A 15850-nucleotide genomic window follows, 5' to 3' on the forward strand; every position below is an offset into this window, starting at 1 on the left:
ATCAAATATTTCCTGTTTCACAATCGTACAGTTTTTCAACTGCAAGGAGTCAATTCTCTGTAACCCGTACACATGCACACGTCTCCTTGTAGTATCTCCATCCACCTGTGGGCCAGAGAACAAAGAAGGAAGGTGGTGGCCCTTGCCATTCCTCTCTTTAAAGAAGTTTGTCTTTTGTGACCCAAAGTCCTGGAATTGATCCAGTAAAAACGTACAAGAGGCTAGGGGCAGAGGCTGCCTGCCTCATCTCTTCCAGGATAACAAAGAAGGTCACTAGACAAAAACAGACAGGCTCATTCATTTACACACACCTTTTTGAATTTCTAGATTCATACTCCCTTCTCCAGGGAAACAGGGACACACATCCTTTACACATTTCAAAAACTAAAGCAATTGCTGTTGTCCTTCCTTAGTACCCTTAACCTTTAAAGTATCTATAAGTAAATGTATAAGCAGCCGTTTGCTGTTTTCTTGGACCATATATTTTTTTTACACTTATATACAAATTACTTCTTGTTTTACAATTATACTCGAGCTACTTTTATTTTTCAAGACAGGGTTTCTCCGTAGCTTTTTGGTTCCTGTTCTGGAACTAGCTCTTGTAGACCAGGCTGGCCTCGAACTCGAGCTACTTTTTATTTGTTTTTTCTTTTTTAATACCACACAGCTAACCTCTGTTTTGTATTTACACTGCACGCTTAGTTTTTTATATTTACACTGCACAACTGCTGATACTCCCTGGATATACTTAACCACACCTCTGAGCGCTCTTGGAATCTGAGGTGTCCCTATGAAGACACCCTTCCCCAGAAGGCCCCACGTTGGGCACCATTTGTAGGAGCCCTTGAGGCCAAAGAAAAGTCAGAAGAAGCAGAAGACAGGATAGAATCAGGAAGTCTGTCTGGTCATGCCAAAGCATCCAAACAGCCCAGAGTTTATTTCAGAACTTGCTTATATACAAAAGCAGAACAAAGCACAGCACAGACGGTCAGTCAGTATCTAACCAAAAAAAAAACCATTCCTGTCCTTTAGTGAGCAGCCTCCTTTCCAACAAGCAGCCTTAATTTCTATTTGATGTTCCTTAGGTTTGTCATCAGCAGTATACTGTCTACTAGATAAGAGTGTTCTTTTCTCGTAGGGCTAAATCAGAAGTCTCTCATAGCCCTCAAGGTTATAGGAAAAAGTAGAGCAGGCAAGCTTGAACTCAAGTGACTTCTTTAAGTCAGAAATGACTCCAGATGGAAACCTGAGTCACACGTGGGTTCCCACAGGCTTCTACTCAGTCTTCAGTATTTTTTCACTCTTTGAGATTGCAAAAACAACTTAAGGAAGGGTTTGTTTTAGTTTCCACATATGAGAATATGTAAACATTATACTTCTCCTTCTCTGCCTTATTTCATGAAATGTCTTCATTTCATTTCCTGCAAATGGCAAGATCTCATTCTTCATGGTTGAAAGATATTCCATTTTGTGTATGTATTAATATATGCATACTTGTACATATGCACACTTAATGCGTACTACATTTATCTTCAACTATTGATGGCCATCTCTGTTGTCTGAGTTTCTGCCCTGCCCAGTTCCTGCAATTGTTAAGTCCCAAAGAAATCACACAGAGGTCTACACTAGTTATAAACTGATTGGCCCATTAGCTCAGGCTTCTTATTAACTCTTATAACTTATGTTAGCCCATTATTCTTGTCTGTGCTAGCTACGTGGCTCGGTACTTTATTCAGCGAAGCAGTCACATCTTATTTCTTTTGTGGCTGGATCAGGACTGTGGACCAAGCTTTCCTCTTCCCAGAATTCTCCTGTTTCTGTCTACCTGTCTAGTTGTCCCGCCTGTGCTTCCTGCCTGGCTACTGGCCAATCAATGTTTATTTAAAATATAATTGACAGAATACAGACCCTTGTCCTACACCACATCTCTTAGCTAAGAATAGTTCTGATATATATGGGTGAATAGAGAGTGTTGTCTTTCATTGTTGCATATCACAGAGTAGGAAAGCTGAGTGATGTGGTTCTGAATTTATTTTATTATTTTATCTGCCTGAGTATTTTGTCCGCATGTACGTCTGCACCAAATGTGTGCCTGGTACTCACAGAGGTTGGAAGAGGACATTGGATCCCTTTGAACTTAGACTTACAGACCACAGTTGTAAACTACCATGTGGGTACTGGGAACCAAACCCTGGCCCTCTGGAAGGACAACAAGTGCTCTTAATGACTGAGTCGACGCTCCAGCCCCTAATTTTAATTTCTAAGGAAACTTCATACTGATTCCTGTAATGACTTTAGTTACACTGCTGCTAACAGTGTATGAGCATTTCTTTGTTATCACATCTTATCAGCATTTTTCTTTGTTCTGAGTGGAGTAAGATGGTTATAGATTTAATGTACATTTTTCATTTTTAATCATATTCAACATTTGTTTTTATGTATTCTTTTCGTTTTGTTTTTGACTCTACTCTAGAGATTGCTATGTAGACCAGGATGACCTTGAATTAACAGAGATTCTCCTGCCATCTGCCCCACCCAGTGTTGGGAACATTGGGATTAAAGCTGTGCCCCACCAGGCCTGACTTTTTCGTAGATTTTTTTTTTTAGCTTATTTTTAGAACATTTATCACCTTTTAATTGGACTAGTTTTTTAGATGCTAGCCATTATCAGATAAACAACTGACATCTTCTGTTGTATAGAATGTCTCGTTGATATTCTGCTTGCTATATACAGAAGTCTTTTAGTTTGATGTGATTTCATTTCTTAATGAAATGTGCTTCTATAGTTCTATCCAGAAAATCATTGGCTATGCCACTGCCTTAAAACATTTACCCTATGATTTCCTTCTGGAGTTTTCAGTTTTAGGTCTTACTTTAAGGCCTTTGACCCATTCTAAGTTGATGTTTGTTGGTCTTCAGTTTCAGTGCGTATGATTATCCAGTTTCCTCCGGCATCTTTTGTTAAGAAGCTATACTTGGTCTGGTGTATGTACTTGGTACCTTTGATTAGAGTCGGGTAGCTATGTGTCCAAGTTTGCATTCTATTATTTTGATAAAGACCATGACCAAAAGCAATTTGTAGAGGAAAGGTTTTACTAGTTTCACACTCCCCATTACAGACCATGATTGAAAGAAACAAGGCAAGAACTCAAGTAGAAACAAAAGAGGAATGCTGCTAGCTAGCTTGTTTTCTGTAGCTTGCTTAAATGGCTTTTTTTATGTACCTGGGTGTTGTAAGGAGAGCGGGTCCTTTTGTTTTGTCCTGCCCGGCTAGCTTACACCCAAAATAACCACACAGACATTGTATTAATTAAATTACTGCCTGGCCCATTATATCTAGCCTCTTCATGGCCAACTCTTACATCCTGATCTAACCCATTTCTACCAATCTGTTTAACACCACGAGGTTGTGGCTTACCAGGAAAAATCCTAACCAATTTCAGTCTCAGGCTGGAGCTTCATGGCATCTGCCAGACTGCCCTTCTTCCCAGCATCCTGTTCTCTTTTCCACGCCTATCTAAGTTCTGGCCTATCAAAAGCCAAGGCAGTTTCTTTAATCAGCCAATGAAAGCAACACAAATACAGAAGGAACTCCTACACCACCCGGGGGCCACTTGCCCAGTGGTGGCACTGCCCACAGTGGGCTGGACCCCCTCATCAATCATTAATCAAGAAAAATGCCCACAGGCACACCTGTAGGCCTGTCTGATAGGGCACAGTTTATCAACAGAGGTTTCTTCTTCCCATGTGACCCAAGCTTGTATCAAGCTGATGAAAAAATTCAGCACACTGAGAATGAGGGAATTTATTTCTGGGTTGTCTGGTCCATTAACCTAAATGTCTGTCTGTTTTTATATTAGTATTGTGCTGGTTTTGTTACTGTGGCTCTGTTGTTATATATGAAAACAGATGTTGTGATACCTGTAGCTTTGCTCTTTTTGTTCAAAATTGGCTTTGTTTTTTGTTTGTTTTGTAGTTTTTGTTTATCTCCCTTCTATATGAGTGTAGGTTGGTTGGTTTTCCTGGTTCTGTAAAGAATGCACTTGTATTTTGAGTATTGTCTTGAATTTATAATTTACCTTAGGTAGTGTGACCATTTTAAGTGTTCTCACTTAATACATGTGAAAGGCCTTTCTGCCATTTTAGTGTTTTCTTTTGGTTTCTTTCTAAAGTTCTTTGTCATTTTCCATGTAAAAGTGTTTCACTTCGATGAGCTTGGATATTAGATTTTGGTGGGGAGCTCTTATGAATTTGGTTGGTTTCATGAGTATGTGCAAATTCATTGTTGAATAGAAAAACTGCTGGTTCTTAATATTTTTGCATCCTACTTTATAAAAAACGACAGTTATTGGTTCTGATATTGAGGGAATTCTCTGATGAGACCTTTTGTGAGTCATACAAGTTTCTGAAGCTCTCTGTTTTCTCTAGTTCTTGTTCAGGTTAGATTGTTCCTATTGATAAACCTTTTAGTTTACTAATTCTTTCCTCTTTCTTTTCCATTCTTTTTTTTTTTTTAAAGATTTTATTTATTTCTTAAGCATACAATGTACTGCTGGCAAGGAAGGCACCAGCTCTCATTACAGATGGTTGTGAGCCACCATGTGGTTGCTGGGAATTGAACTCGGGACCTCTGGAAGAGCAGCCTGTACTCTTAACCCTCTGAGCCATCTCTCCAGCCCCTCCTTTTCCATTCTTATATAAAGCCAATGCCACTGATTAATTTTCTTTCACAAATGGTATTTACCTAGTTTTTATTTTATTCATTTTTGTGTTTTTAATTCTTCACTGAGCTTTTCCTTATTTTTGTCCAAATGTTCTTTATTTCATGAACATATTAATAGCCATTTTAATATCTCATTCATTCTAACATCTTAATCGTAGATGGACATCTGTAGATTAATTTTTCTTTAGGGCTTCTTGTTGCTTTCTTGGGGGTAGGATGAATCCAGAGCCTTGGACCTCATGCAAGCCCACAATTACTGTTACTAAATGATGAAACTAGCTCCAAGTATGAGCTTTAAGAGTCTTGCTCAGTTATGGCATGTGAAGGTCAGAGTTCTATCCAGAGAAATTGGCACCATGGTTACAAGTTATTTATATTTTTTTTTCTTAAACTTTTAACATTGATGTTGAATTTTTGAGACACACACTCTTTAAAAACAGACAACATTGTGTAATGTTTTGGAACCTTATGTTTAACAGTACATAGGACATATTACTTATGATATTGTTTTGTTTTATGTGCAAGCAATAGCAATAATATTATACCAGAGAGGCTTAAACTATATATATATATATTTCTCAGGTGAAGGCAGAAGTGTAGATTGGGTCAGAGGGACACAGAGTCCTGTTGCTCTGCTGTCATTCAGATGCCCAGATTCTTTCTAATCTTGTTTTTCCAGTGTTTCTTTGTTGTTGCCTAACTCAGCTTTCAGGATAAACAAGACTAGTCCTATCATATGTATGTTCCAGTGCATAGTATAAGGGAAAGAGATTGCAGGCAAGCAAGCTTCTTTCAAAGAAAGCTGCAGACATTTCATGTTTTACTCACATTTCATTGACCACTGACATAGTCACAGGGCTGCAGCTAGCTGCAGATAAGCCTGGGAGAGGTAGTTCCAAGCCTGCAGCTATGAGTAGATAACTGGCTGAAAAGGAGAAGTGAAGAAGGTTCTTAGGAGCCAGCTCCACCCTACACTTCCCTATCATGAGATTCACTGAAGTTGTAAGGGGGTAGCTGTACCAGTATACTTGATAGAAATAGGTCAGTAGTAGTTCTTAATATAGTAAGAATTTGGAAGGGATTTTAATAGATACTCATTTTCATATTTAAAAAACACAAAACTAGATGTAGGAGATTTTGACAAAATCCCTTTCAAACTGTGTCAAACTGTTGGATATACGAGCTAATAATTGTTTATTTTGTTCTTGTATTTTAGGCCTCAACTCCATATAGCATAGATTCAGATTCTTTGGGAATGGAGTGTATTATTTCGGGAAGTGCCTCTCCAACTCTGGCAATCAACACTGTGACTAACAAAGTAATTCCACTTTTTCAACATTTCTAAATGTCTTTGAGTAATATATTTAGTTTACTTTTATATTGACAATAGAGTTGTGTATGGTGAAGTTCAGATGTTTTATCAATTTGTTTTGAAAATTTGATTGGTTTTCCAAATATGTAGTTGAAGGAAATAATTGTCAAATTTTATGAAATTTTCTTCTCAGTTTCTTTTCTTGTTGATTTTATAAAGTACTATGATAAATAATTTGAGGGAGAAAGGGCTTATCCTGACTCACAATTTAAGAGTACAATCCATCATGTTGAGAACCCAGGTACAGAGTGATGAATGAATGCCAGTACTTAGCTTGATTTTTCCATTTTTATATAGTCCAGGGTCTTAACCCAAGGTATGGTCTTCCTCACAGCTAAGATGGGTCCTTCCACAGCAGTTAATGTAATCAAGATAATCCCTCATGGGTGTGTTCAGGCCTATCTCTCAGATGATTCCACTAGAATCAACATAATAGGCATCAACAGAATCCCATAAAACAAGCAATTTGCATAATTCTAACAACCACATAGAGATTTTGTAATGGTAGTCAACCTGTTTTTGTCATATCCAAGTCTAGAAATAAACCCAGAAATCACATTTGGTAGTCTGCTGTATTTTTGGTGATATTGGCGGCTAGATACACAATGGAGTGCAAATGCCTCTTCTTGCAAGACAGTTCTCTGTCAGAAGTCTTCACGTGTGTTGGGAGCTTCATGAGTTGGCTCTTCCTGTGAACCACGGAGTCTTGAGACCACGCACCTTTGTTTGTTATTCGTGTTCACATTCCTCACTCTTGCTTTTACCTTGTCCCTGGAGCTTTTGCCCTCTTCTCTTCCTAGCTGTGTCTGCACTGTTTTCTGCTTTTCAGTCTTTGATTTTTCTTATTCACATATGTAAGTACAAATTTTATATCATGTACCTATGGGATTTGTTTATAGGAAGGTAAAGATTATCAAGGTTTTATTTGTGACATAATCAGATTTTAATTTTGAAAGGACACTTAGAGTAGAAGTATAATTATTTTTCTTTCCATATGGCAACTGTGGAATGATTACAGTCACTTGGGAAGGAAGTGTTTGTGTGTTTCCTGGTAGTGACGGAGTTCTGTGATATCCTAACAGTTTGATTACTCTGTCTTTGTGAATAGGGCCTAGACATCTGTACATCTCAGTAGCAACTCTATAATGATGTGCAGCTAAACTGAAAATTTTTTGGTGAAGTATATGATTTGAAATTGGAAATCTCTACTACAGCTTTTGCAGTAGTCTAAAAGATGCCGAGGGCCTAACAACCATGGACAGCTGAAGTTATTAGGACCCAGGAAGAAATAATGTTAGGACTTTCTGACCAAGTCATATGATGTCTAAGAAGTCGCAGTTTTTGCATTTCTTTCTTAGATACCCAATACCAGAAAAACCTTCTGCCTGTCTTTCCCCACCCTACACAGACAACCACACTTGCACATGTACCCGAGGGGCCGAAGAGGAAGGAGGCAATGGAGACAGACAGCTAGTGATTCAGGGACCAGGCAAATATGTGGGACGAGATAAAATTTTCCTTTGGGACATATCTTACCAATTCATGACAGATGTCAGAGGAACAGCAGCCTTGAGCAGGCATGAGTGAGGGCTGCAGAAGCCTGAGGGAGCAGACTGTGAAATGAATGGATATTTAGGAGGAGACAAGATCCTGAGAACCATTGGGAGTTGAGGTTTCTGTAAGCAATATCTACTTTTAAGTATTAAGTCCAAATTCTACGAGTTTGAACTCAGATTTATAAACAAAGTAGCCAGAATCTAGCAGTCTTTCCAGGGAACAAAAATTGCATTTCAGTTAGTGAGAGCTGTGGTGAATACCAAGTTATATTGGCTAGAGTTTGTTCTCTGACTAAACACAGACCATGACAGACTAGCCTCAGCTATTTGTAGAGTGGTGCATGAGTATTCTTGGTAGAAGACAGCTACATTCTATTTGGAGATCATCCAGAGCTATAATTTCCCACAAATTACTGATCAAAGTTCCATACCTTTATAAATCACTGCTGCAGATTATTTTAAAAACCAATAAAAGAATATACCAGTGGAATAAGGAAATATAATAAATCTCAAAAATAGGAAGGGAAAGAAAAAAAGAAATAGAAGGAAAGAAAACAAAAAGCATTTAAATCTGGTTTTACCAGAAATAACATGAAATGTAAATACAAACAATACTTAACTTTAAAGGCAAGGGCTTTAGACTGGTTAGGGGAAGAAAAGTTCACCTTGGCACTACTTATAAAAGATACATCTTAAGTGAAAATTTGTATTTTATAAGGGGTATTTGTATTTTATTATGAAACGATAAATATTTGTATGTATCTAATAGCATACCCTCAAAAACTGACAGGATTGAAAGAGGAAATAGACAGACCATTATTTATAATGGTAGATTTTAACATGTTTTTTGGGGGGGGGATAGAGACAGGGTTTCTCTGTGTAGCTTTGGAGCCTCTCTTGGACCAGGTTGGCCTCGAACTCACAGAGATCCACCTGCCTCTGCCTCCCGAGTGCTGGGATTAAAGGCATGTGCCACCACTATCTAGCTATTAACATATTTATAAACTCAGAACAAGAAAATCAAGATCACAATAGCAAGCAACAACAAAAAATTACATTAGAGTTGTAGAAAATTTGAACCCAAATTAGAAAATCTAAATTATAACAGTTGCAAAATATGTAGTAGTTACCAAAATCAATCATATAATGATGATTTATCTTAGGTCATAAAGAAGGCCCCAGCAAATTTGGAAGACGTATCAATAACCATACAGATTGTATTTTTATTACAGTAGAATTAGGCTTAGAAGTCATAGCAAAAGGATAGTCAAAAAGTTTCTCCAGAATTTGTAAAACAGTAGGCTCTTAAGGATCATAGAAATAAGACATAAATTGGAAAATACTCGAAAGTCAATGAAAAATACAAGTGACTTAAGCCTGTGGGATACAAAGAATAGCCTCAGTTATGTATAATAGGCCTCACAAAGGTTAAGTATTAATGACTTAAGTGTCTGAAAACAAGCAAAACAAACGAAGTGAAGGATGATGGTAATAAAATGAGAAGTCAGTGAAATAGAGGTGACTATTCAATAAACGAGAAGCCAGAGAACATTTATGAGGACATAAAAACACATGTCTGGAAAAGGTGAAAGTCATAATGTCTTGTATGAGGTAAGAAAGTACCAGGCAGTAGCTGGGCGTGGTGATGCATACCTGCAAGCCAGCACTGGTCTTGCAAAAGAAGGGACCAGGCAGAGAAGTAGGAAGGAAGAAAACATCCAGTAATGTGGAGAATTTCACAGTCAGACCTGAAATAACATGGATGGTACAACTAGTCTAGGAATGATTATTAAGACTGTTATGAATGCTGTTCACAGAGAAGCTAAAAGACATGTTGAAGATATTATGTAGACACATGGGGAGATAAAAGAAGCTGTTGAGTTGTCATTCATGGATAACTTGATTGTTCACATAGAAAACTCAAGCATGTACAGATAAAGTGATAGTGTTTTAAGATGTAAATTTGTAAACTCTCTTGATAGTAGACCAGTATTTGATCTTAGAAAGCAGTTGTATTTCTATAACTATCCACAGATAGAATTTTTAAAAAATGTATGTTAATTAACTGTGGGAAGGAAGATGGACGCACAGACCATTGTGCATGTGTGGAGGTCAGAGGACAACTTTCTGGAGTTTTCTCCTCCCACCATGAGGGTTCTAGAGTTTAAAATTAGGTCTTATACTTGGCCTACATATGATTTTTCCATTGAGATATCTCAGTGGCTCAGGATATTTTAAGGGAGACATTTAAATTAGCATTAAACTATGCCAAGTACCTAGAATTAAATAAAAGATGAATTATACATGAAATTTTAAATTATTATTGACAGAAAATAACGGTATAACTAAACACGCAATCTTTATGTAGATGACTATTGTAAAGAAGTAAGTTTTTCCCAGTTGATACTGATGTGATGTCAGTCAAAATCCTGATGTGCTTTTAGAGAGGGAGGAAGGGAGAGAGGATGGATGGAAGGACTGACGGAAGGACGAGACAGATTGAGAATGTGGGAAGCCAAATGGCCAAAAAGAAAATATGGGCCTAGGAAACAGCTCAGTTGGTAAGGCAATTGCCTCTTGTAGTATAGTACTTGCTCATTCGTGTGACAGAGTACCTGACTAGAAAAAATTTAAGGAAGGATTTGCACTCACGCGGGGATGTCGTGGCAGCAGAGGCCCAAGCTGGTCACATTGCATCAGCATTCAGAAAGCAGAAAGTGGTGTGGCACTGTTGACAATCCCTGAAGGCCCCACAACCTTCCCAAATGGCACCACCAGCCAGGGACCAAGTGCTAAATATGTGAGTCTGGAGGGGGGCATTTCATATTCATACTACTGAACCTTACAAACATGAGTGCCTAGGTGAATCCTAGAACCCTTGTAAAGATGCTGGACGTGGTGATATACATTGTAACCCTCCACTGAAGAGGGGGAGAAAGGGAGGGTCCTTGGCTCAGTGGCCAGCCAGTCTGGCTTAATTGATAAACTAAGTCAGTGAGAATCACTGTCACAAAGAAGTAGATAACATTGCTGATGTTGGCACCTGAGGTACTCTAGTCTGTACACACAAACTTAAAGGAGAATTTGTTCTTCCAAATATTAAGCAAGAGAATGCCTACTATAAATGAAATTGTGGTACTAACATAAGAATAGATATAGACTCTTTGAATAAATCCAGCAATGTCTTCATTAAATGTACAAGGGACCTTCTGTGTAGAAAAATCAATTTTACATAGCTCTGAAGTCTAAATTATAAAAGATAGAGTTCTCAGTCAGATAAAATATTTTTAATAGGAGGAAAGCAGTGATATTTTGAGCAGATAACGCAATAGGAAACAAGGCATTGTGGAGTAACCATAAATAATTCTAAAATAGAAAAACATGTCAGGTTGTCAGGGGGTGGTGGTGGCTCATGCCTTTAATACCAGCACTCAGGAGGCTGAGGCAGGTGGATGGATCTCTGTGAGTTTGAGGCCAGCCTGGTCTACAAGAGCTAGTTCCAGGACAGGCTCCAAAGCTACAGAGAAACCTTGTCTTAAAAACAAACAAACAAACAAAAAACCTATCAGTAGTTGTAGATGGTCCATATCGTAGAACAGATGAGGCCGCTGACATGGATGGTGAGGAGGAGCACCAGCAAGGTTTGGGGAAAACAGTGAGGTGGTGTCAGCTCTGGATGGCCAAGTAACTCAGTCCTTTGTCATGAGTCCATTGACGTCAGAGCTGGTTTCATAATAACATACTTGTTGTTTTTGTATTTGTTTTTCACTGGTGTGCCCAAACCAGTGGTAGATAACATTAGTCTACTGCATTTTAGCCTAATTGAGGTACCAGCACCCTCCGTACTAGTAGGTCTTTATATTCTTCACTGCCACAGATCTCAAGCTAAACAAAACTTAAAACCAGGTTTACTTTGGTATAGCAGAAAAAATAGTTGTACTGAATTGTTCCCACGGAGCACATGCATGTTTAGCATTCCGTGGGGGAGAATGCAGAAATACTTTACCGAGTACAATGAGTATTTTTTAAAAAAAGCATGTGTGTGGTTGAGTTGGGAGCTGTCATGTTCATGGATTTCTGTTTTCATTTGGAAGAACAATTGTAACATTATTTAGTTTAAGTGTTGGCAAATAATATTTTACAAATGAACATAGCAATGCTGCTACCTCAGGAAAAACAATCAGCATTAACTGATTCTTAAGGCAAAATCCAAGCTTTCAAATGAAAGACCTTGAATTTTAGGGGACTCCACTACAGTGAGTCTGCCACCTTCTCACCGCTAAGGTATTTCCGTTTCTAATGGGATTGGGGTGGTGTTAACAGATGTGATAGTGAAATATGTCAACACTTAGAAGATGATTTAAGAAATTGTATTCCAGATGATGTTATAACATTACATATAGATAATAATTTGCAGTTATTTCAAAGTTCAAGGTAGAACAGATTTGACTGAGTATAAAAAATTTAATGCCATGGTTTCTAATTCCATATTTCAACTTCAGTTTTTTAAAACTTGATATGTGGCATGTTTTGATGTGTCAAAGATTATCCATAGTTACATGAGTTCATTAATGCTGTTTGTGCTTGCACTTAAAGCAGCACATCAACTGACTGCATGTTGAAGCAGCTAATGAGAAGCTAGGCGTTTCCTATCAAGTCAGACACTGAGAAGTTACAAAGATGTAGAACATCGCTCTTTTCATTTTACTTCCAGTGAATGAAAATTTTAATGTTAGCATGTAAATTGGGTTAATGCCTATTTAAGTGAGTTAATCAATTATAAGTTGTTACAATTTTCAGTATGCCATATATGCCAATTAAAAATATCAAATATCCATAGTTTTATGGGTTTTTAATTTAAGAAACACTGATGCTTTTGAAATTTTTCTTAAAAGGGAATATGTAGTGTGAATTCTAGTTTGTCTTAATAATAAAAACTCGGAGTCAGATATTAGGGGGTGAAAGATGAAAGATCAGAGAAGAGCAGACAGCCACTAGAGAGTTCTTACCTCTACCTCAGACCGGAGGGGCAATCCTATCTCTATGAATCATCAGACTGAATGAATGCTTTCTCAGATGGAATACCTTGACCTCCTGTCTCTTCCTGCCTTATATTCCTCTGTTTGCCAGCCATATTCCTTTTTCACTTCACCTCTATCCCTAGTGCTGGGATTAAAGGTGTGTGACTCCCAAGTGCTGGGGTTAAAGGTATGAGCCACACTACCTGGCTCTGTTTCTCTGTTAGACTCGATCAGTCTCAGGTATACCAGGGTGGCCTTGAATTTACAGAGATCTCTGTCTCTTGTCTCCCAAGTGCTGGGATTAAAGGTGTGTGTCACCACTGCCTGGCCACTATGGCTAGTGGCTTGCTCCACACTCTGATCTTCAGGCAAACTTTTGCTAGACCACAAACAAAATACCACCACAGGAATACACTTGCATGTGTGGACACATCTACCACACATGATAGATTTTTTTCTATTACCTTCTGATATTAAATATTTACTAATTATACCTGCTACATTTTGTTTATGTTCTAGACAGGTATGCTCTTTAGATTGAGAACAGTAAGAAAATTATTTCATGGTAGTGATTAAGGAATTAACATTTGAACTTGGAATTGGCACAGACCCTGAAGGAAAGACCACTGGTTTTTTGTTTTATGCTGTAGGGTCAGTTTTGGTTTTGTAGTGCTGCTTTATAGCCCTCTTCACTGTAGGAGCTGTGTATTCAGTTGCTGCTTTTCTTTACATTCCAGGTAGCATTGTACAACACTGATCAGGACGGCAGTGATAGTCCACGCAGCAGCCTTAACAACAGTCTCTCAGACCAGAGTTTGGCATCTGTTAATTTGAACAGTGTTGGAAGTGTGCATAGTTATACACCGGTAAGTCCTAATGAAGTTAGTTTCTTTGTTAGATATTCATTTAGTCATCGGCCAGTCTAATGGAGACACTTTTTCAATTGAGGTTCCCGCTTCTCAGATGTATCAAGTTGACAAAAACCTACCTAACACAACGTTCATGTCCCTTATACGTAATGGTGTAGTACTTGCATGTGGCCTACACAGTTCACTTATTTTAAATCCTCTTTCAATGACTTAAATACCTATTATAATGTACACGACAAAAGAATTTCCCTCAAAATATTTTTTATCTGTTTGGTTGAATCCACAGACATGGAACCCACAGATGTGGAGAGCCTACTGTACTTAGGTGATTAAAGAAATGAAGAGATTGTTAGTAAGCAAACATTTAATGATTTTTAGTTGCTTAAGTGTCAAGTGTCTTGATACCAAAGAAATCAAAGATTAGGGCTTAGTATTATAACATAAAAGTAAGCACTAAACATTTATTGGATCTGAGACTGTAGTTCCGTTGATAGAGTGATCGTCTAGCATGCATGAAGCCTTAAATTTGGGCAGGTAGTACTGGTCTGTAATCCCAGTACTTGGGATGTGGAGGAAGGAGGATCAGAAGCTAAAACGCCAGTCTCAGGTATATAATGAGCTCAGATTCAGGCTGGGATACCTGAGACCTTGTCTATGAGAAAGGAGGTTGGGGGAAGGGAGGGGCAACAACATTCCTCAGACTAGAGGACAAAAGAACTAGCATGTCACACCTGTTGTGTGAGTATCAGACTGTTCAACTAGGCATTACAGACTGCTGCTTTCATTTAACAACAAAGTGTTGCCAGGTGGTGGTGGCATATACCTTTAATACCAGCAGAAGCAGATGGATCTCTTGGGTCTGAGGCCAGCCTGGGTTACAGTGTGAGTTCCAGGACAGTCAGGACCACACGGAGAAACCCTGCCTTGAAAAACCAAACACAACAGCAAAAATCCAACAAAGTGTTAGTCAGATATTTCTTAGCAACAGTGGACAGTGCTCTGTGGTACAAGTCTGTAGCCTTAGAAGATAATTTATATGTGATTAAGCAGTTTTATTACTTACATAGATTAGTTTAAGAATCTACATAAAGGACTAGGCGGTAGTGATGCACACTTTTAATCCCAGTACTTGGGAGGCAGAGACAGACAGATTTCTGTGAATTTTAGACAGCCCGGTCTACAGAGTGAGTTTTAGGATAGCCAGGACTCCACACAGAAACCTTAAAACAAAACAAAAAAATCTGCATAAAACTTAAAAGTGTATAATTATAAGTAAGTAATACTGTGCAGTGTAAGCAGATCAGAATGATGTCAGTTCCTATGTCTCACATGGCAATATCAAACCAGACTGTCCCTATCCATGTGCAGACAGCATGAATAATGGGTTCTCTAGTGGAGCAATGGATTTTATATGGCAGTTGAATAGTTTTATATCTTGCAGTAATAGCCATTTTGGGAGTCAAGACAAACCTGTCCCTCACTGAGCCAGGGAGACCAATGAGAAGCTGCCCCATGGTTAACTCACAAGATAAGGCACCCTTCGCAAAACCACTTCTTGTCATGTTTGGGAATTATCAGAGTATGACATTAAAATTCTGTGCTTGGACTTTTCCTTTATAATTTGTGTGGTCATGTGTAAGGTTACCAGGATGCAGCTGATGGACTCATTCATCTTCATAAAAAAATTAAAATTTAAAGAGGCTTATTTATTTTTATCTTATGTGTATGGATATTTTGTATTATATGTGTCTGTGGCTATGCATGTCGAGGTCTTTAGATCTTTTGGAACTAGAATTAGAAAAACCAAAGAAAAAAAGAAAATTAATATTTTCCTTATTATTGCAAATGCCACATGAGCATCATTTTGAATAACTAAATTTTTAGAAAATATACCGACCTTAAATTACAGAACACTAAACAAATGGTAGTTTTTCACTTTTTGGTAGAATCCTTCAAAAATACAGTTGATGAAGGGCTGTAGATGTAACTCATTGGCAGAGCATTTGCCCAGCATATGTAGAACCTTGGGTTCCATCTCTAGCAAAAAATAAAAGGTATGTAGTTATTTTTAAAAAAATCTAATTTCAGGTTACACAGTTTTCAGAGCTAATTCTTGTTCACAGTTGTATGTACCAGACTAAATGACCTCTGAGCTTTCCTGCATTCTCCATATTATCCTAGGCCTGCTAGGATTCAAGGGGCTCATGATTACATACATGATATGGCATGCAGGCAGCTAACTGACCCAAGCATAAATGAACAAATATGCCTTTTAAACTTAACATACACTCAATGCTTCTTATTTTTTG

At 38.1% G+C, this 15850-nt stretch overlaps 1 protein-coding gene across 4 annotated transcripts in view; it reads left to right on the forward strand.

The window, feature by feature from the left end:
* Positions 1–15850, forward strand: part of Foxj3 (forkhead box J3) — a 107108-nt gene that overhangs the window by 79992 nt on the left and 11266 nt on the right. For 3 of the 4 annotated variants that reach the window (XM_075947114.1, XM_075947116.1, XM_075947117.1), the window contains exons 6-7: positions 5940–6041; positions 13410–13538. In XM_075947114.1, coding sequence (XP_075803229.1) covers positions 5940–6041; positions 13410–13538 — 231 coding nt within the window. The remainder of the gene's footprint in view (positions 1–5939; positions 6042–13409; positions 13539–15850) is intronic. The other variant, XM_075947118.1, reaches the window with a different exon arrangement.

This window comes from Microtus pennsylvanicus, chromosome 13 (assembly GCF_037038515.1).
Source record: "Microtus pennsylvanicus isolate mMicPen1 chromosome 13, mMicPen1.hap1, whole genome shotgun sequence".
Lineage (NCBI taxonomy): Eukaryota > Metazoa > Chordata > Mammalia > Rodentia > Cricetidae > Microtus > Microtus pennsylvanicus.